The 21,951-nt window shown below is 48.0% G+C and overlaps 1 protein-coding gene across 6 annotated transcripts in view; it reads left to right on the forward strand.

Moving 5' to 3' along the window:
- The window catches only part of SNX29 (sorting nexin 29), a 401,127-nt gene that overhangs the window by 287,814 nt on the left and 91,362 nt on the right, over positions 1-21,951 (forward strand). For all 6 annotated transcript variants that reach the window (XM_084763168.1, XM_084763169.1, XM_084763172.1 and 3 more), the window contains one exon: positions 19,781-19,836. In XM_084763168.1, the coding sequence (XP_084619294.1) occupies positions 19,781-19,836 (56 nt within the window). The remainder of the gene's footprint in view (positions 1-19,780; positions 19,837-21,951) is intronic.

The following is a 21,951-nucleotide window of genomic DNA, read 5'->3' on the forward strand; positions in this document are numbered from 1 at the left end:
CAAGCTGACAGTTAAACCTAACCAGCACCCTTGGCCTTCTTATTTCCAGCTAGAACACTTGTGATTTGGCTGTGAGGCGAGTACCTGTGGGGAAAGGGACCTAGGTTCTAGGTGCTTCTGTTGACTCTGATGTTGTGGTGACAGTTTCTTAGTCAGGGTTGGTTTCAGGAGTGCTGGGGCTTAAAGGTGCACTATTTTGAAAGAGAAAAGTCTTGAATTTTGTGGGATCTAAGGTTCTTCTTGTTCACCCCTGTAGTGTCTTGAGTTTTGTGGGATCTAAGGTGCTTCCTGTTCACCCCTGTGGTTCAGAGTTCCTCATCCCTACGTTTGTTCCTTAGTCTCTGTCTTTCTTTCAGCGCTCAGCCTTAGCAGCACCCCACTCCCCTGTTGAACACACTTACTCTGTGAGCAGGCAAAGAGTCAGATAGCGGAAGGCAGGGCCACTCGCGTCTCTCCTTAGAATTTCTCCTCCCTGACCAGGGCAGCAAGTGCAAACCCACGACTCTCAGATTCCAGGTATTATGTCATTTCCCCCTTCCTCTTCAGGTCACATGCCTTAGTTCCCGCTCCCAAGCACAGTGGCTTCTGAGGCGCCCTGGACACAGCACTGTGCATGGTGTAGATACCCACGGGCTCTGAGGTGAGGCTCTCGCAGGCCCCATTGTGTGCTGAGCACTCTTCTGGCCTTCCTTCCTTATGGCGCTGTGCGCTCAAAGGGCTTTGGTGTTGTTCTTGCTGCTGTTGCATATTTAGTTTTTACTTTAAAAAATGTTAAGTTTCGGTTGCTGCTTTTGATCACACTGATTGCTTCGCCTTGGAGGCGGAAGGTTTGGACTCATCAACCTGGAGACATTCCTAAGGGCAGAACAGTGACTGTGTGTAAGGCGGACTCTGGAGGAAGAAGCTTGTGATCATTGGGCACGAAGCAGCGCAGGCATTGTCTTTGCTTCAGGACCTCCCAGAGGTGCTCCCACAGGCTTGGTCACACACAGCGTTCCCAGAAGTTCCCTGTCTCCGGGGACAGTTTCTCGGAAGGGCCTCACAACTGATTTCTGAGAAAGGCAGTGGGGAAGCTCCCACAGGCATGGCGCTCATTCCTGACACATTCCCCACGGGCTCATCAGAGGCCACTGTGCCTCCAGCACAGCCTGGCCAGAGACTTGTGAGAGCACAGGTGTGACCCCACATGACGGGTCATTCCCAGGCCTCTGGCCCCCAGTATCCCACTGAGTCTCTAGGCCCTTGGGCCCCACTGACCCAGCTTGGCAGTGGCACGGTCATTGAGCTCATTCTGCTTTTATCTCCCCTCCCCTCTTCTTCCTCCCTCCCTGTTGCTTCCGGGTTGTGTGTGCTGTTCTCCCCTTCCTCTGTACCCTGACTTCCCTCCCCCTCCCCCATGTCTGGCCCTTTGTTGCCATCTCTCTGATTCTTTCTGTCCCGCACTTCCTGTGTGTGTTGCTCTCCATGTTCACCTCTCTCTGGCTCTGCCATCTGTGTCTCCCCTGTGCAAGAGTCCCCTATGCCCCTTCCCTCCCCATCCTCCTCCTCTTTATTGTCTCTTGATGAATGAACTTTCACAAGGCTCTGTGGTTAGCAGTAGTTTCTGCTTAACAGCAAATCCATACATCCTTCCCCTTCATATTTGAGATTTCTGGGGTGTATGGTGTGTGTACATGGTATGTGCGTGCTGTGTGATATGTGTATGTGTATAGTATATTGTATGGTGTGGTATGTGGTGTGTATGTGGTGTGTGTGTGTGTGATGTAGTGTGCATGTGTGGTATATTGTGTATATGTATAGTGTGTGTGTGTGATATAGTGTGTGTAATGTAAGTGGTGTGTGTGTATGTGTGTGTATGGTGTATAGTGTGTCTGTGTGTGTGGTATATGTGTGGTATATTGTATGGTGTGTGTGTGTGTGTGTGTGTGTGTGTGTGTGTGTGTGTGTGTGATGTAACGTGGCTAGTGGGGGGGGGATGTCCCAGTGATGAGGGTGTGGTTTCCTCAGCCTCTGTTAAGCCTATCACTTCATGTCTCCATCTTCTTCCCCCGTGGGCTGAGAGCTTTTATGAAGACTGTGTTCTCATGAACCTCTTCTCAGAGCCTGGAGCCTGTGTCATATGGATTGACCACACGACTATGGTAGCTATGGTAACACCACCAACCAGGGCCTTCCATTGTCCAGAAAAGTGGCTTCCTGTACAGCCAGATAACAGACTTTGATAATCCCTCCTGTGAGCAGCCCACGGTTTGCACAGGACATCCTCCCTCTGCTGTTGAGATGTCCTAGCTGATTCGAGAGATTAATAAAGTTCAGAGAGGAAACGAATGGGTGGGCCCATCCCCCAGTTTGTAGCAAGGGTCGCATTGGAATGGGCTGTCTCTGCATCTTTAAGATCTCAGAGGGACTGACCTCATGTTGGGGCTGATGCCATTTAAAGTCAGAAGCTTAATAAGAAACTTGACTTTTTGGCTTGGTGGCAGTTGGAAAATTATCTGTGGTGCCCTCACAGCTCTGAATAGCACATCTAGGTTGTAAGAGTCTTTTGAATTCTGTGCGTGGCATGTATGTTTTAGCTGTGTGCTGTCATGCAGATAATCTGGAACAGTGCTGTCAAGGGAGCCCTCTGAAAGTATCCCACGTAGGAGCCTAACACAGAAACGTTAGTTTTCAATACAAAACTATCCAGAAAATGCTTGCAGAACCCTCTCTAAATTTCTCCATGTGAGGGATAGAAGCCCCTTCGTGGGTACAGTTGGTTTTCTGTTGATGGACAGCTGCCCCAGTGGTGCCATGGCTTTGGAATGCGCACCAGTGTGCCCTGGACCAGGCTCGTCCTGGCTCAGGCCTTCCTTTCCTCAAGCCTATGCTGACCTCTTGCTTCTGGAGTTTGCTCATCAGACTCTACTTGCTGCTGTGAGCTGCGGGAGGTGCATGGACCCTCGCCACCCAAGACTTGTGGGTACAGGTCCTTGAAAATGCGCTTCCACTGTGATTGCCTCTGCGCTCTGTAACAACCTGGTTTATGCTTCTGTCAGTCACTCATGTTTCAAGCAGCTGCTTTGCATAGAGTGTGAGGCACACAGACCTGGGAGATACAACCTGTGCCCTGGGTGGGTGGGTGGGGCTAACTCCAGAATATGTATTGTCTGACGTGCATCTATCTGCTTTGACTGAACTGATGTTTGGCATGGACACAGGCCAGCCCAGCCCAGCCTGAGAGCAGTCCTGCCACTGATCCTGAGAAACATCAGCAAGGATGACTGTCAGGCCTATCCTGATCTTGTTTCCCCCTACGTCTGCCCTGCAAAGGTTCACATGTGCCTGGGTCAGTTCAGTGCATAACACCCACGTAGCAGCAAGAGAACTGTAGCCAAAATGCTTTTGGGATTCAGTGGTCCTGGGTTTTTCATTTATTTACCCTCATGGCCTGTCTGAGAAGTACTCACTCTCTCTCCCTTGGGTTCCATGTGACCCAGGTGCAGAGATGACATTCAGAGACGCTAGCCCCTGTTAGTGGTGGAAGCAAGACCTGCTTTGATGTGCTTACATCCACTCCGATCTCACTGCCTTCCATGTGTACTCACTCAGACTGTATCTTTACCTCCCCACAACTAGATAGTGCTGTGATCACAGCACCCAGGATGCTGTGCCCCAGACCAGTGTGTGCTGCTGGCACAGAGGTTTCTCAGCATGGTGGTAATGTAGAGAAGAGGTCCCGAAGCTAAGGCCATGGCACTCCCATGGGGCTGGCCTGGGATTACCTCTCTTCTAGGAGTCTAGACTGTGGGTTTACCCTTGACCTTTGTCATCCTGCAGTGTAGTATCTCCTACGCTTGCCTGCTCTGCCTCAACCATCTTTCTGACCAAGACATGCTGTTATCTTCTCCCTGATTTTGCCTTGCTTTTCCTCTGCATGGCTATACTTGTGCGGCCCCTTTAAGTACATTATGTCTACTTTCCTCATTCCTTCCTCTGTGTTAGTTGAGCCACCTTGTGGCTGATCACACCTTCCCCACCAGGACATTGTACACTTTTTAAAACTCTTTCTGTTTTTTCTTTTTAACTCTCTTAAAGAACTAACCTCCCCCCCCCTTGCCTTCCTCATCTCCAGAGCCTTCGTTAGCTTAGGCTTGCTTGGCAGAGAAGTGAGCAGATTGGCTGTGGTCATTCTGAGAGCTTTCTCTCCTCCCCAGTGTGAACATGCATAGTCTTCTGTCAAGTCTCAGCGCAGTTCTGCCTTGTGTTGCACGGAGTAAAATTCCTCTGTCCTCTTGGGGCAAGACGGTTAAGTGACCAGCTGAGAACACATGCACCTTGCTAAAAGGATCCTTGATTTAGGTGCAGAAGGCTAAACTCTTGATCCCCTGCATATGTTTTTTCCAGAAAGGGTCCTCTTCTTACTACTGCCATCTCCATACTGTCTACTGCCAGCGTGTGGTGACTGTAGCCATTGCCCTGCAAGGTTTGTTAACGGCTTCATAGGTGTCTGACCAAGATGATTTTGTTTCCCAGAGCCTGAATGGAACGCTCTAAGATACTAAAAAATAAAATAAAATATTGCTAGCTGAGCACTGGAGAGCTTTCTTGTTCAGGGATTTTGACAAACTCAGAAAGATCCCAGCTTCCTATTTCTATCCTTTCCCCCCCCCCCCCCCCGAAAAATGTCTTTCTTCATTCCTGCTGTTCAGGAATGTCACTGTTGTTACCAGCATGAGTATGCTGCCCCAGTGCAAGTTGCCACCCCATCCCATAAGAGCCAAGCTTGCTGCCTGTGCTCTCATAGGATGCAGGTATTCTCTTATTGGTGTGTGTGTGTGTGTGTGTGTGTGTGTGTGTGTGTGTGTGTGTGTGTGTGACAGGATTGAACCCAAAGAAATGAAAACGGAGCATTCTTCCCCCCTCCCCCGAGACATGATTTCTCTGTGTATCCTTGGCTTTGTAGATCAGGGTGGCCTTGAACTCACATCAATTGGCTTGCCTCTGCCTCCCGAGTGCTGGGATTAAAGGCGAGTACTACCATGCCCGGTGAAAGGGGAGCATTCTTACGAAGCGTACTTGCAGCCTTCTTTTCTACACTTCATTTTGAGACAGGATCTCACAATGTTGCTTAGCTTGCTTTGAGCTCACTTGTAGCCCAGGGTAGCCTTGAACCTGTGATCACCTCATCTCAGCTTCCTAGGTAACTGTTGTTATAGGTTTGGTCAGAAAACCTGGACTAACTGGCTTTTTTAAATTTAAAACTTTATTGAAAAGCATTTTATGAGTACTTAAAGGTAGAAAATTATAGTCATAAAGAGTGTGATAATGGTACTTATACTCTATCCTTTTTTTTTCTGGAGACTTGATTACTTTTGGAATGTGAAAGGAAATTGTTTGGAGCCATGATGCATCATGTATACTTTTATGCAGAAAGACAGTTAGTTACTGTAGGAAACATTGCGCTAGGTTTGTTTCCAAATTAATCTGGCAGCTGCCAAGGCAGGACTGACCCTTGCCTGCCTCTGATCTCTTTCCAAGCCTTCCTTTACCACCTGCTCTTGTTGTTCTTGTTTGTGAAGTTTTACTTTTCAACCCTTTGTCTTTTAAAACACTTTCAGTTTTTTTCCAAATAGCACAATATAAAAAATATATATTTGAAAGAATTTCAATGACACACACATTATTCACAGGTCAGAATATAGGTTCCTCTCTCCCAGTGACCTTGCTGTGGGAGCTTGGGTGTATATCCTTCTGGATGTCTTTAATAGACATTCCATAGACTTAAATGTATATGCATATAAGATATACTTGCTGTTTTTAGCTGGGCAGGTTGTTCTGAGACTCCCCGTCTCCATTTGTGAATATGTGCGGGACCCTTTTCTGTGTTTTCTGAACATCCATCCCCTGAGACAGACCATACTGCCACGCTGCTGCTACTGTGTACTGCCTTTGTTCCAACATGGGGTCTTCTAACATTCACTGGCCTTATGGGTAACTCTTGGCTTTCCTGGAGGTAAAGAAACCCTTAAAAGTGAGAATGATGACAACATTCCTGCCTGCAATAAAGGGCAGTTTCTACTGAGCACTTTTTGTGCCCCGTGACCCATTCCAAGCGCTGTAATGTATTAGCCCAGTGAGATAGACATTGCCACTTCCACGTAGAGGACACGAAGGCCCTGGTGAGGTATGTGCCCCCATGTGCTAACTAGTAAGTGTGGGAACCAATGGGTCTCTTGGTTTTTCAGAGTTATCCTCATCTTTAGATAAGACTAGTACTACTCACCAGGGAGAGTCGTGTGAGGTTCAGATTTACAGATGATGCCTTCACATCAGCCATGTGGGAGGTGAAATCTGGCTTGATCACAGCCCTGAGTGCATGCCTGTGCTCTCATACTGCGTTCTCTCCCTGACATTTACCTTCCCTCAGCACAGAGTTGTTTATCTGTCTCTTCTCTACTTGGCCGAGCTCCCGGCACCTGCTGTGGGCTATTAAATATTTATTGAACAAGTGACTGTTAGTTCCCACTTTCTCACCAAGCATCCTCGTTCTGGATGCCCAGAACGTGCTCACTGAATTTAGTATTGATTCCAGCCTGGTGTAAGGCACTAGCTATGGCAGCAAGTATCACCCACCCTTGAGTTTTTTGATACCTAAATTGAAACTGTTTCCAATGTGCATATGAAGCTATCCATCAGTAACATTCAGAGAAAGAGCTCAATAGAGAAGCTTGTGGAGAGGGAAGGGTCTGCCCCTGAGCTAGCCCATCAGGACCACATAGCAAGGCTATCCCTGGAAGCCTTGCATTAGCTGGCATGATGGAAGATTCTGGGCCCTCAGACTCTGAAGGGTGATGGCTACAGTTTCTCTGTTCTTTAGCATGGGTAGCATGGCTGAATATATGAGCCATACTTTATTTTTCTCAAACTCAGTTGTCACATCTATAAATGGCGTCTAATTTGTTAGTCAGGGATGGCTGTGTTGTATTATAGTAACAAACACTCCCAATATGTCATGAATCGGAGACTGCTGTTTCTGTCTCCCTCATATTGCATGTCCTTCATGGGTAGCAGGGCCACTGCTCTGTGCTGTTTATCCTCCTTAGAAACAAGAGATAAGCCATACTGTCTGAAAACCTCCACCCAGAAATGACATGCATCATCTCTCTTATATCATTAACAAAGCAGGCCCAGCACATCTGACTGTGGGGAGTCTTAGAAGAGAAGGCACAGTTACTAAGGAGAAGTGGCCTGTGACTCCCAAGAGGGTGGTGGAAGAACCCAGTTAGCTGGCATACACAGCACTTGGTTCCAGGGCATTGGTCCTGATGGCAGTGGCAATGATGCATAGTGGGGAATTAGGGCTCGTTTTGGGCTGTGATTGACAGCAACTGTATTTTCTTGACCTGCTTGTGCTGTGCACATGAGCCGAGTCTCTCAGTTGCCTGCATAGTTGGTCCTGCGCTTGGAAGTATAGTCAACATCCAGGCCAGTGTGGTCTGTGTTGCAAGAGTTCTCCCTCAGAAGGAGGGTTGTGCTGTGTCCTTCGGGTCTTCATTTTCAGGCCTTAGCCTTGTTATGAAGACATACAGACTAAAATAAAGTAGCACGTGGAAGCTGGGAGGGAGATCTGGGTCTGCAGTGTCCGTGTCACTTAGGATGCCTCCAGAGAAAGACCCAGGGAAAGCAGCCTCAGAGGCTCCAGCACAGCCAGCCCTGGTACTTAGATAAGTGCAACCTGGAGTTTGTGCCCATCCATCATCCTGTCCTTGTTGTCCCCTGTCACAACTGTCTTATCCATTGTGTAAACAGTAGCAACTGCAGGGAGAGCCCAGTGCATCACCGAGAGAGAATGAATCCCAGCCTACGATCGTGAACAGAGGCCCTGGGACCACTGTGGCAGAGTTGGCTTAGTTCATTGCGCCATCTAGAACCCATCTCTATGGCTAGGGCAGGCCACACTGGTGGGCTTGAGGTATTTGGTGTCCATCCATGGGTTAAATCAGCCAGTGGCATGGCTTCCCAGGAAACAGGTGGATGACAAGCAGCAGCCAGCGTGACCTGCCTCTTTTTCCTCCTGCACCTTCCTCTCCTCAGGAAATATGGAAGCTCTGAATAGCCAAATGACAGTGCCTGCTGTTGCTCAGACTGGCAGACAAGAGAGGGGACGGGTGGCTGTCTAGCAGAGCACCTTCTTGCTGCTTTGACTTGTCTCCAAAAACACCTTGTATAACAATTATGGGGTTTAAAGTGGGAGTGTGTCATACCTGGGGAGGTGTTATTAGGAAAGGGCTGTTAAACATCACCATGCATGCTACCTTTAGCAGAACTCACTTGCTGTTTATTGACAAAAGAGATTGAAAAGTAGGCCATTTTTTTTCTTGGCAAGTGACTTATTTGTTACATCTGCACATAAGGTCACATTGGTAAGTTATGAGGTTTCTGATGTAGACATATTCTTTGGGGGGGGCCAACATTCAACCCTGTAGCTGCTATTACAGAAAAAAATAATTTAGAATATATTATACATAATACAAACCATCAGACTTAAGTTAGAAATCTCCTTGGCTGCCACTCTTGAGTCCATTAAAAATAAGCTGGAGAGATGGCTCAGCGGTTAAGAGCACTGGCTGCTCTTCCAGAGGTCCTGAGTTCAATTCCCAGCAACCACATGGTGGCTCACAACCATCTATAATGGGGTTTGGTGCTCTCTTTGGTCAAACATGCAAATAGAACACTTAAATAAATATTTTTTTAAAAAAAAAAGTGTCCCGAGGAGCAGGATAGAAGGGTACTTGCAGAGCATCATCTGCTGGCCGCTGTCACTGTGTCTGGGTGTCTACATGAGCATGAGGTTCTGCCTTTCTCCCTTCCTCTTGTGCTTTCTTACGGCCGTCCTTAGCGCTCTGCAGAGGAAGGTAGGCAGAGGCACTGACAGACTAGCTCAGCACACAGAAGACACCTGCTGCTGGCCCGCCTGCTTCGTTTCTTTCTGTAATGTGGGCACAAGTTCTTCAGTGGTCTGCCACTGTGAGGACAAGGCAGGCAGACCAAACTATCTTCCCTCCCTTCAGCCTACCCCCTACTCTGCATTTATCCCCTGCCCCTCCCAGATGCTGCGTGGCCTTGTGTTTTGACATCATGGCTTGTCATATGTGTCGTGGATGGGTTATGTGAACCTGCCCTTACAGAGGATCTGACTCCAGATCAGACTTGATATAAATTTTTGGGATAAATATACATAAAAGGAGAGTGTGTGGGTTTGTGATAATGTTGCTAGCTTTCAAACGGTGCAAGGGATGCAGAAGCCATACCTCTGGGTCCTCAGCTGGGTTTCCAAAGGCGGTGCCACAGGCTACTGTTCATCCCTGAGCTGCTGGCACTGGAAAGAAGAGGACTGTCCCTTGCTGAGACCAGCTCTGCCAGGCTCTCAGCAGGCAACTCTCCCAACACCCACACCAGCCCTCCACAGCACAGTGGGTCCCTCTGCTTTCCAGGAGGAAAGGTTGTAGCTTGTACAAGGCTGCAAGCTGAGTCATAGCTAGTCTTCATCAAAGTGAAGCCAAAGCCAGACTTATTTAGATGAGGAAAGAAATCAAAACATATTATCCCAGAGAGCTAATATATATCACAAATGTCACAGAACGTAGAAAAACTACCCAAAAGCTTTATTGATTAGTCACCTCAAAAACACTTTCTCTCTTACTTTTTTATGGCTCCATGCTCTAGTATAGAGAATAGAAACACTGCTTAGCTATTCTTCTAGTCCAAGTAAATAAAACTTTTCAAACATTTTATATGAAAAAAAGTTATATAAAAGATTTTTTTCATCAAATACTGGTGTATTATTCACTGCTAAAGTCCTGTCACTAACATCTTCCTGTGCCCACTTTGTGACTCGTCTGTTTCTCCATCATCCATCATTACCTGCCCATCATTCATCATCCATCTATCCACCCATCTCTATTACCCACCCATCCACTACCTATCATTTATACACCCATCATGTGGTACCCATCTACTCACCCATCACTTATCCACCCATCTCTATTATTTACCCATCAGCTGCCCATCGTTTATCCATCCATCCATCCATCCCTCATTACTCATCCACCCACCTAGTCACCAGTTATCCATATATTTCCCATTATTCATCCATTCACCTTCATTTGTGTTTTTTATTCAGTTTTTTAAAATTGCAGACATTATCCCACATTTCTTTCCAAAGTTCATGTTGAACTTTAGCTCACCCCAGAGTGCCTCTCCATGCCTCCTTCTGGTCTCTCTATGCTCCCCTCCCAGAGGCAAGCATTCTCTTCTTTTTCTATATGTATATAAAATTGAATGATTATTAGACTTACATTGAGAAAGTTAGCAACTTGCATTGCACATAGTAAAAATTTCAAGGAACCATGTTTTCCAGAATGAAAAGCTATTTCTTCTGATCTTCGTTTCCAGTGTCCTTCCTCCCAAAATGTTCAATCCAAGTGCATCAGCGCACAGTGTTCACTCCCTCCTTCCTGAGCATCCCCTTCCCTGCCACCTGCTTTGTGCCAGGCCTTGGCTTTGGTGTTCTGTCTTAGGCCTTTGCTCATTAGCAGAGAAGGAGGGTCCCAGTCTGCCTGATGGCTGTGTGGTCTGACTGTGCCTGTGTGTTTACGTAACTATTCATGACTTCCTCCTGGGCCCCTGTTTCCATGCGTGGTGCTGCAGTATGTCTTTGTGTGTTTGGCTTCATGCATATGCTGTCTATGCATCTTAACTGAACAGGAAGAAGCTGGTGCCTACTCTAAGTAAACTGGATCATTTACATATGTTCCCTCCTCTGGCCACCCATTCATCCGTCTGTCCACTTGGACGTCTACTCCTTTGTCCATGCAGTGTGAACATTCATGAGCAATCTCACATATGCCTAATGCCTCTTGGCTCTGAGAATATTGTCCCTGAAACACTCATAATCTTATGAGGGAATGTGATCCATCAAAAATGAAGCCACAGAAGTTTTGGAGGCTATGTAGAGGATAGATTAAAAAGGCTCTTAGTTGCCAGCCCCTGAATCTTCGGACTTGAGTATTTTGAAAGCCACAAGCATCTGATGCCTGTAATTGCATATTTGCAAACCAGGCAAATTAGTGGACAGACAAGCACGGAGCCTTGAATGAGGTCCAGACCCCTTTGAGGCCTCCTCATGGTAGTGAGAATGCTGGTCAACACCATGATCCTTTCTGCAGACCAACCTCTGCCAGGCTGGCCACCCCAGGTGTGAGATGAGAGCTATACCCCTTCACACTTGGCTCCTCGTTTTAAAATGAGGATAGAAAGCAGGAGTATCAGTGGGTTGAAAAATAGCTCTCGTTTTTGGCTGAGAAAAATGAGAGCTAATTGTTTATGGAAAGGCTATTTGAAAACAGATGCGCGAGAGAATGACTCTGGCACATGCGGATTACTGGGCCATTTCATGGCCAGGACAAATGTTCACTGTGGCTGTCATGTTTTCCTTCTTGCTTTTTCTTTTCAGCAGTGAATCTGAAAGCTTTGAAATTAAAAGGCAAATAAAATGCTTTTTCTTTGGTTTTGTTTTATTCTCAAACTAATGTATCCTGACCACACATGAAGCTTTTGAATTGCTGCAAAGCAGTTTAAAACTTGATTGACATTTCAGAGTGGAAATATAAAGTATAACATGATTCATTCACTTAGTCAGTACCTGTGGTGTGCTAGGTGCTAGACCAGGCTGCTGAGTGCTAGATGTGGCGAGCAGGAACTGCAGAGACTGCTATTTGCACTCAGCAAGGTGGCAGTGTGGGGGGCTGGGGGGTTGGAGATGTCATAGAAAACCAGTGTGGAATGATGGCACTCCACACCAGGTGCGGGGTAGAGGGTAGCAGCGGAGCAGGTGCAGGGTAGAGGGTAGCAGCGGAGCAGGTGCAGGGTAGAGGGTAGCAGTGGAGCAGGTGCAGGGTAGAGGGTAGCAGTGGAGCAGGTGCAGGGTAGAGGGTAGCAGCGGAGCAGGTGCAGGGTAGAGGGTAGCAGTGGAGCAGGTGCGTGGTAGAGGGTAGCAGTGGAGCAGGTGCAGGGTAGAGGGTAGCAGTAGACAGGTGCATGGTAGAGGGTAGCAGCGGAGCAGGTGCAGGGTAGAGGGTAGCAGCGGAGCAGGTGCGGGGTAGAGGGTAGCAGTGGAGCAGGTGCGGGGTAGAGGGTAGCAGTGGAGCAGGTGCAGGGTAGAGGGTAGCAGTGGAGCAGGTGCAGGGTAGAGGGTAGCAGTGGAGCAGGTGCAGGGTAGAGGGTAGCAGCGGAGCAGGTGCAGGGTAGAGGGTAGCAGTGGAGCAGGTGCAGGGTAGAGGGTAGCAGCGGAGCAGGTGCAGGGTAGAGGGTAGCAGTGGAGCAGGTGCAGGGTAGAGGGTAGCAGTGGAGCAGGTGCAGGGTAGAGGGTAGCAGCGGAGCAGGTGCAGGGTAGAGGGTAGCAGTGGAGCAGGTGCAGGGTAGAGGGTAGCAGTGGAGCAGGTGCAGGGTAGAGGGTAGCAGCGGAGCAGGTGCAGGGTAGAGGGTAGCAGTGGAGCGGGTGCAGGGTAGAGGGTAGCAGTGGAGCAGGTGCAGGGTAGAGGGTGGCAGTGGACTGTGTAGTGCATGCTGATGCCCAGTGAAGATGTGTTCTAGAGTGAAGAATCCTCTCAGACATGTCTCTGTCAGAGGTGCTCGAGAGGAATAGTGTGAGCAGTGAGGAGTCTGTTGGAGGGGGCAGCAGACCTTTGTGGTATAAAGTGGCTCAAATCCTGCTATTGGTACTTACTTGCTTGTCATATTTCCTTGGACGGTTTTTATGAGCTTGTGTTACTATATGTCAAACCACCCAAGAAGGTAATGGCTTAACCAGCATAACCAAGCTGGGCATGGTGGCAAATGCCTGTAATTCCAGCACTTAGGAGTCTGAGACAGGAGGATTATCAAGTTGAAGGGTTTATTTTCTCTGATTAAAGAATTTTTAAAAAGTAAAAAGTTTTATTGGAAATCTTTTACACGATACCGGGGAAATTGGGGTTCCCTTTTGAAGTTCTTAGCTTCATAAAAGAATGTAAGAGTGGAATTAAAAGCAAGCCATCTTGGAGCTTCCTATAGGGCGGGGCCCCTGGAAGCCGCATTGCTGGCAGAGAAATGAGCCTTAGCAAGGCAAGAAGGAAACCCACCTGGCTCAGCATGACCAAATGGATTCAAACCTCTGGAGTCTGGCCATGAGCAGTATACTTTTTTATGTATTTTACATATTTAAACACAGTACAGAAAAAGGTTTCCTCATGACAATTATCATAATAAAGCTTAGGGAGGGCCTCAGTGAAACCTGATCACCAGGCTATTAACACCATCCCCATCCTGCTGGATGGAAACAGGCATGCACACTCATTCAGTTAAGGAGCGAAGCCTGCCTGTGTGTGTGTGTGTGGGGGGGGGTTGTTTGTTTGTTTGTTTGGTTGGTTGGTTTTGGTCTTTTGAGACAAGGTTTCTCTGTGTAGCCTTGGCTATCCTGGACTCGCTCTGTAGACCAGGCTGGCCTCGAACTCACAGCAATCCACCTGCCTCTGCCTCCCGAGTGCTGGGATTAAAGGCGTGCGCCACCACGCCCTACCTGTGTGTTTAGCATTCTGGTTTCTATATTGCTGTCTGTAAGCATATGGACCGTATGCCGTCTACACATTGGAGGAAAATGGAGGCGAGAAAGGGGGAAAAGCTGGCGTGGAGGTCAGCCATATGACAGCAAGCAGCCGCATGGCAGGGAGATTTTAAGAATGTGTGAGGAAGCTCAGAGTGCCAGGGGTAGCAAACCTAAGCTCTGATGGCATCGGACACGGACCAGAAGCAGGAAGGCCAGACCCTGAACAGCAGCCATCCCCACGGAACCTCATGGCAGCTTCTTGGGGCTGCACTGGGGACAGAAGGGATCTCACAGGAACCTTTCTTCTGAGGGTGGTCTCCGAGCCAGGTCCCTGACCTGCTCAGCTGCATTAACCTTCACGGAGGAGACAAGGGCATGTCCCCACGTAGGATGGATTCCATTTCTCCCTAGTGTCTGGTGCTCCTGAGCAGGCAGCAGGCCTGGACCGGGCTCCTGACCCGGTGTTTCTTGTTTGTTCACTTGAGTCCTCATGCCTTTCTGTGGGTAGAGGTGACAGCTTGGCTCACTGCTGCTGGCTGAGCTCTTTGGGGAATGCTTTGTAGTACAGGGAGCCTTAGATGACACATAGTGACATTTTGTTATTTGCCCCTTGTGACTGCAGGTGTGGGCTTGCTTTTTTATTTTGAGGCAGGATCTGTGGCTCCACATTGCCTGGGCTGGCCTTGAACTTGTGATCCTCTTGTCTCATCCTCCCCTATAGCTGAGCTTACAGCCTCTGGCGCAGCTTCACCATCAGGCCGTTTCCTGTCCACCTTTTCTATCTGTACCTATGTCCTGATCTGTCATGGGAGATGCTGTGCTTTTCCCCTATGGCTTGAACAAGCCAGCTAATAATGGTCCCTTTTCTCTTCCTATTTCTCTCCTCTCCTCTCCTTTCCTCTCCTCCCCTCTCCCTTCCCCTCCTCTCCTCTCCCCCTCTCTTGCTGTCTCTCTGTTCTTCTCTTTCCTTTCCTTCCCCTCAGAATTTCAAAAGTGTTTAGGGAGCACATAGTAGGCATTTGGGGGCAGACCCTCTGGTGTCTTCTTAAGTTTGGGAAACTAGTAAGCCGGAGTGACAGGACTCTGGGCAGAGTTCCACAGTGACAATGAGGGTAGCATGTAGTGACCAGTGGGTTCTGCCATCTCATCCCCCACTCTCTACCCTGGTATGCATAGCACTGGAGGCTTTTGCTCCAGAATCCATTTGGTCTGTTTCTCCAATGACGGGATTTGCCTATCCTTGTACCCTACTGCTGCCTCATGACTGCCTAGACCACAGGCCAATAGAGAACAGCTTTTTCCTGGAGTCAGTCAAAGGATATACTGTGGTGGCCATTTCATTATGTGTGCATGGAGGGCAAGCCAAAGAGGAGACCACAGCCCAGCACTGGGTCTTCTTAGATTCCTCATGTTTCAGGAATTCTAATGAAGCAGATTTTCCTTATAAAATACCAGTGTCCCACCCCATTTATTACCTGAATATGCTATGGAATCAGCATTCTGGCCAGTCCTGGTGGCACAGACCTTTGGAAGCTAAGGTAGGGGGATTCCAAGTTCAAGGCCCACCTGGGCTCCATCTTTGCTAACCCAGTAAGGCCTTTTCTAAAATACAGAATGAAAAAGGAGAATGGGTGTATCACTTAGTGGAGAGAGCCGTGGTGCGGTAAATGGTATCCCCAGCACTAAAGTAGAAAAAGAGTAGCTTTTGGACATTGGTTGAGCCCCAAAGGACATCTGGCATTACTTTGGACAGATGGCAGAACATATACACTTCAGATGTATGTTGACCTTGACCCTCTATTACCACTGCGTAGTTGGTGCAGAGTCTGGCCGGGTCACCAGCCTGGTTCCCCAAAGGCTTCCAAGGTCACAGACTTTTTTTCCCAAGCAGCCTCTCCAATATTGAGGAAGACATATAAATATCTCCTGGCTTCCTGATCCTGGTAATGCCACAGAATTAGAAGAAAAGCCTCTAAGCCAGCAGGACTTAACGATCTTTGAGCACTTATATTCACTGTCTAGAATGTTCCCAGAAAACCAGCATCCCTGAGGGATATTTACTGTCAGGAAAACACCTGGTGCTGCCTCCTCCTTGGGGAAGTGCTTTGTTTTTGCAATGGCGGCAGCTTGATGCCCGCCCTGTCTTCTCCTCTCCTTCCCTCTGGTTTGCCCTTGGTGTCCATTTGTGGGGCACATATTCAGAGGGCCTTCTGAGGTAGGCTTTCTGGGGATGCTGTCTTTAAGATGGTGGCTCTTGTGCACAGGTAGCTGCTGTCCTTACAGCCAGTGAGTCCCTCCTCAGTTAAGCCAGAACTTTCCCCAGCCTCAGGTGCTGAGGAGAGATGCAAGGAGGAGCAGTGGCTGAGAGCTGCCCCTCCATCACTAGAGTCCTGCCATGGCTGCACTCCACATGCGTGCCAGAGGGTTGGGAGGCAAGGCACATGGCCTCAGAGCCCTGGCTCTGCCCTTTCCCATCCCACATGTACCAGTGACTCTGTAGATAATAGTCTCCCCCATCTGGCTTTCTGTGACTTAGTAAGCTGAAACAGGCCCAGAGGAAGCTGGAGAAAGAATATTTGCCTAATAATAAGATAGCTATATAGATTGCTCTAGAATGTGCATCAAGTAAAACATCTTCATTACAGAATACAGGAGAAAAGTTCAAAATAGGCAGTGGAGACTCCTCTGAATGTGCTGTCATCTTCTAGTTGTATTTTGTCCTAACTGTATTGACCCACAGACATTGTTACACTTAGGGACTACATCAGCCAGGAGCATTGTGAAAAAAACATTTATGTATATTATCAAACTTTATCAGCAGTACACTTTGGTAGCAACCGCACTTTTATTTAAGGTTCTTACTGGTAGTCCTCTATTTCAAAGTGCATGCATGGTTCACCACAGGCTGGAGGTGCAGCCAGTCGGGAGAGTGCTTGCTGAACATGCATAAAGGCCTCTGTTCCGCTGTCAGCACTACATAAACCAGGAGTGCTGCGTGCCTGTAATCCCAGCCCTGGGAAGGTAGAGACAGGAGGATCAAAAGTTCAAAGTAACCCTCAGCTATATAGAGAGCTCAAGGCCAGCCTGGGCTACACGAGAGCCTGTCTCACAACAACAAAACACAAAAGTTTGATGGTGAACATCCAGTGACCGAAATTCCACAGGGCATGCCTGCCGTCAGCACCGTGAGTTTCACATCTGCAGGTTTCTGACACAAAAGCAGGCACAGGTAATAGGTAGGCCTCAGATCTCCATGCCGGCTCCCTGACTGTGTTAGGGCCACACCTGCACCAGGGCACTCCTCATTTACAGATCTGTCTTTCTATCTTAGAGTTCTTTACATAATGGAGAGAAAGTCAACTCATTCTTCAGAAACACCTACAATTTTTCTTTTCTTTTCTTTCTTTTTTTTTTTTTTGTCACCTACATTTTTCAAAGCATCCCAGAAGATAGCTCACTTCCTCTTACAGAAAGATGGGCAATGAAAAATGAGTCTCTCTCCTCAGTCTTGTTCCCTGTTTGTCAGCAATAGCTCCTGTCACCTGCCTGTTGTGTATTAGCTAGGGTATCTCTCTCCGTTTCTCTTTAAAAGCTGTTTTAACAGGCCTTCTTACATGGCCCTTCTTCTGTGGTTAACATTGTTAAAGTAGTTGAATAGTTTGTACATGTTGTAAGTTCTATAATCAAGAAAACCTGAGATTTGGTTTTGGTTTATGCTGGGGATGGAATCCAGGGCCTTGCCCATGCAGGCAAATGTTCTACCACGGAGCTACCACCTGCTGCCTGACAGACATTTTAGTTGGTGTGTGGAGTGTTGCTTCTAGGTTAATTTTGGCAAAAGGTTCTATCCCTCCTAAAGGATGACAAATTTTAGGGATCTTGGTATCTGCAGCCTCCTGACTTCTGAAATTGTCCTATCAGCTATTTCCAGCCATCCAAATGAAAGTGATAGTAACAAAATCAGCAGTGTGACACAAAAGCCCAGTCCAGCAAGCCCTTGGACCAGTGAGGCATATGGTCCTGTGAGAGTGGCAAGGCAGGCCTCTCTTTGCTGGGTTTGCAGGAGTCTCTGGACAGTACTTTGTAGAGAAGGTGTGTGGCCAGGGCCCACAATGGCTGAGCCTGGGTCACTCCCCCTCCAGGCTGTTGAGCATGGGCTGAAAGGTGGCCTCAGGCAGATTCTTCATGCACAATCAAAAATAACAGTGTACAGCTCTTAATTCTCACGTTATCATCTGAGCACAGAGCCCGTGACTGTGGTCTTCTGATGTGCAGCATTCTGTGTCTTCTGCAGGCACAGTTTATCCTTAGAACAACTCTGGAGTGCCAGTATTGTCACCGTTAACCTATTGTGAAGGTGAGGACAGTTTAGCTATTAGCTGCTTTGCCATCGCTATGACCAAGCCTGACATAAATGACGTGAAGGGGAAGGCTTGTCTATTTTAGCTCACAGTTGCAGGGACTTCAGTCTGTCATGGTGAGGAGGAAGCAGCAGAGTAACTTAGGTGGGAAGCAGTAAGAAGGTGTGTTGGCATTGGCTGGCTTCCTCCTTCCCTGCTCTGGTCCACTGGACTCCCAGCAGTTTCAGGGGTGGTGCCACTCTCATTGAGGGTGGACCTTCCTCTTGGTTGTATGTATACATTTACCTGGGGAAACATGAACACATGTTCATTCGCCCCAGACAGGGACAAAGAAATCATCCCACCTGTGTTGATAAACTAGTGAATTTATTGGGGTTACTTACAGGGGTGTGGGTGACTCAAAGGCAGCTGGCCAAAAATCCCACCATGGCATGGGTGATGGCTCACAGGAGTCACATCCCTGGCGGTCCCTCAGAGCTCCCTGGCAGCTCAGCATGTCAGAGGGTCGATGTGCTTCCATAACTTTGGGTCAAGGCCTGCAGATCTGGTGCCATTCCTTCTGTGTCTGCTTCCTGAGGCTTCTGAACACAGAACTCTCTCAGCTAATTGCCTCTAGAAAAGTCATCACAAACATACCTGAAGGTGTGCCCTACCAGTCTTCCAGATGGTTCTGAACCCACCCATCGCAGTGTCTCTACAGCTGAGCTGTGTTCCTTAAGGAGCACCTTCTAGACTCTTCCAGCCCTCTTTACACGAGGGCTGCAGGCTTCTTCTTTTAGCTGGTGTTTCTCTGGTCTCTTCAGCAGAAGGCTTTGAATTGGACAGAGCTGACTTGTGTCTGCCTCCTAGATGGAAGCTCCAAGTCTTGGTCTCACATGTTGTTAGGTGAGGGAGACAGCACCGGCCCCTCAGGTTGTCGTGAAAATTGATGGATATTGTCGACACTTTCTCCTCACTTCCCCACACTGTTCTCTGTTTCAGGTGCTTTCTCTTTCTCTGTCCATGTTATTAAAGTCCTAGTCGATTTCACCCAGATGGCAGGAGGAAGCCCCTCATGGCTTCACTACTGGCATCACTGTAGTTTAGCTTTCAGCACGGGCATCGTGTAGTCAGAGCATAGCTATTGTAAGCCCTTGTACCAGCCCTGACGATGAATTCCCGGTCTCAGTCCGATGGTAGGGGTTAGGGCATCACTGGCGGCCACATGCTGCTGATGCTCCGGGCCCTCACACTTGCCTCTGTGCTGTATGGCTAGGTCCCCAAGCAGCATTGGGAGAATCCATCATAACACTGCTTTATTTTTGTCACCAGTCATGTTTTAACATAGCTCTTGTCAGTCAGGAACCTCCTCCTCTTTCTGCTTGGGGCAAAAGGACAACCATTTTGAGGGGGCAGTGGCCTTTTGTGATCACATACTGGGAGTGACATTTGTGATACTCTTCATGCAGACAATAGATATTTTTTTCATTGCACAGATGATATCGTATGTCTCCAGTCCTAATTAGTCCTTTATGGCTCCAAAATTACATGCTTTATATGCCTGTGATTATCTCAATAGGATTAACAGTGCTTTTTTTGTAAAGATAATTGAGATCGCACATGGCAGCATGTTTTTATGACTGCAGCATCATCCCCAGGCAGCCCTCCATGAAATCTTATTGTTTCCAGTAGCCGCTCTCCCGCCTCATATGAGAGGAAATATTTGGGGACAGGAGAGACAGAAGTTTTTGATGAATGTGCAAACTGTGGTAACCCATTCATTCTCTCCCCCCCCCTCCTTTCCCAACTGCAGGTGCCTGGAGATTTGAGCCAAACATCTGAAGACCAGAGTTTGTCAGATTTTGAAATGTAAGTCCGTGCAAGTGCTTAGAGGGCCCTTAGAGGGGGAACCCTGGTAACTCTGGTGCTATCCTGCATCCTGAAGTCTACAGGGGAAGACCGAGAGGCCCATGAGGCCACACAGGGTCCATTTGGTTGTAGAGCTTGGGACGTTTTCTGAGGTCCAGGCCATCTAATGTGCTTTATTCTCCCTTGGGCATTCAAGAATCATTTTGGTCTTGACTTGACATTTAAAATTGGGAAAGTGTTACATACAGTTTTAACTTGTCACTCCTGCAAGGCCATGGTCAGCTGAGCAGCATGGATGGTCCTTTTGCACAGGGCCCACACACCACTCTTCACCTTGCTGCAGCCCCGTGTTCCCTGCTGCTGCCCGGCCTAGTCTGGCCCACCTGTAATAGTCTGCACTGCTCTGGATTTGACTGGCTCCAATTCTGTCTACTGGCTCTGCTGGTAACCCCTGAGTGGGCAGTTAATCTTCAGACACTTTCTGTTTGTGGAGCCATAGTCCCCTCAGTCTCCTCAGAAACACAGGGCTCAGGGCCCAGGAGAGCCTCCAGTTTTAGACCCAGGAACTCATGGCCAGCTAGACACAGTGAGCCTTTGTCTACCTCCCTATGAGAAGGGCCATTCAGAAAGGCGACTTTTAGAGCATGGGGGAGGCAGGGCATTGGAAAGAACATCTTGTCTAGAGTTAGGAGGCCTGAAGTCTTAGGCACTACACTTACAACGTTATGACCTCAAATACAAGCCCATGTCACTGAGCCTTAGTGTCCCTTTTCATGGGGTGAAAATCTGGAGCCAGCTTTGAAGAGTATGTTAGCAACCATAGTGAGACTCTGGACAGTGCAGGACACTGATGACCCATCTGTCTTGGAGGCTGCCATGGGGGTGGATGTGGTGGGTTAGAAAACAAGGGGGGGGGAGAGAAGAATGATCAAAGTCAAAGATGAGCTTGGCCCTCCAGCAAGTATGCCCTAACCACAGGGCCTTATAACACGTGATATAAAACCAGGCTGACGCAAAGCCAGTTCTGTGGTGACGGCCAGAGATTACATATCCCACTTCCAGTAATAGAACAGCCAAAAAGAAGCTGAACTTGAGCGACACTATAAAGCAGTTAAGCACAACATAGATGGAGATAGATATCGATAAAGATACAGATACCTATGACATGGAGCCCATCACCAATAGAATACACACTGTGTCAGTCAGCTTCTTAGTACTGTAACGAAGTACCTAAGACAATCAGCTTATAGAGTAAAAAGGGTTGTTTTGTCTCATAGGTTTCAATAAATGGTAAGGCAGACCTATAGTTATTGGGTGTGTGACAAGGCAGGCTGTGATGACTGGCAGCAAGCTGCCTACCTCAAAGTGCTAGAAAGAAAAGACAATTAGGGGAAGCCTGTGACACCATCATCCCCTTCCACTGGGCCTTACTTGTTAAAATTCCTGTGCTTCCTATTGGAACCACAGACAGACAGGGACCAAGCCTTTAACACATGGGCCTTTGGGATTCCAAAGATGCAAGCTAGTACAGGTGCATCCCCAACTACACACGAGACAGTCTCCAAGCTAGACCATGCCTCAATAAAAATTTAAAACACAAATCATACTATTTTCTTTGGCCATATAGAATAATTTGTATAATTTGTCTCCCTTTCATGGTGAACAAAATACTCTGTGAAGGAGAGAGCTGCATGTTTTCTCAGCTCCTTTGTCTCTTGTACTTGGTATTGTGTCTGCCACATAGTAGGTCCTAACGGAACAGATGAGCGATGAACAGGAGGAGGGCTAGAGGACCAAAGGGGCTGATGTGCAGGAGAGCCTCACATAGGCAGCCACTTCCAACGCAGTGTAGTAAATGGCCTGGAAAAAGAACGCGTGGCTCAGGCTAAGGTCGCCTGCTTTGGCCCTTGAGGGATCCGTGGCCTTAGCAGTGTAGGAAAAGGAACATAACCAGGGCGTGCTGTTTTGCACCCCTGTCTAGGTGACAGAAATGCTCTGGGGTGCTCTAGGCACAGGCACAGCTTTGGGACCTTTGCCTATGGAGTATCACTGGGTACACAGACCCATTAGGTGGCTTGGAGTTGCTGATTATGCTTTGAACCCTGAACACATGGT

The sequence above is a fragment of the Acomys minous genome, assembly GCF_964271855.1.
Source record: "Acomys minous genome assembly, chromosome: 16".
Classification (NCBI taxonomy): domain Eukaryota; kingdom Metazoa; phylum Chordata; class Mammalia; order Rodentia; family Muridae; genus Acomys; species Acomys minous.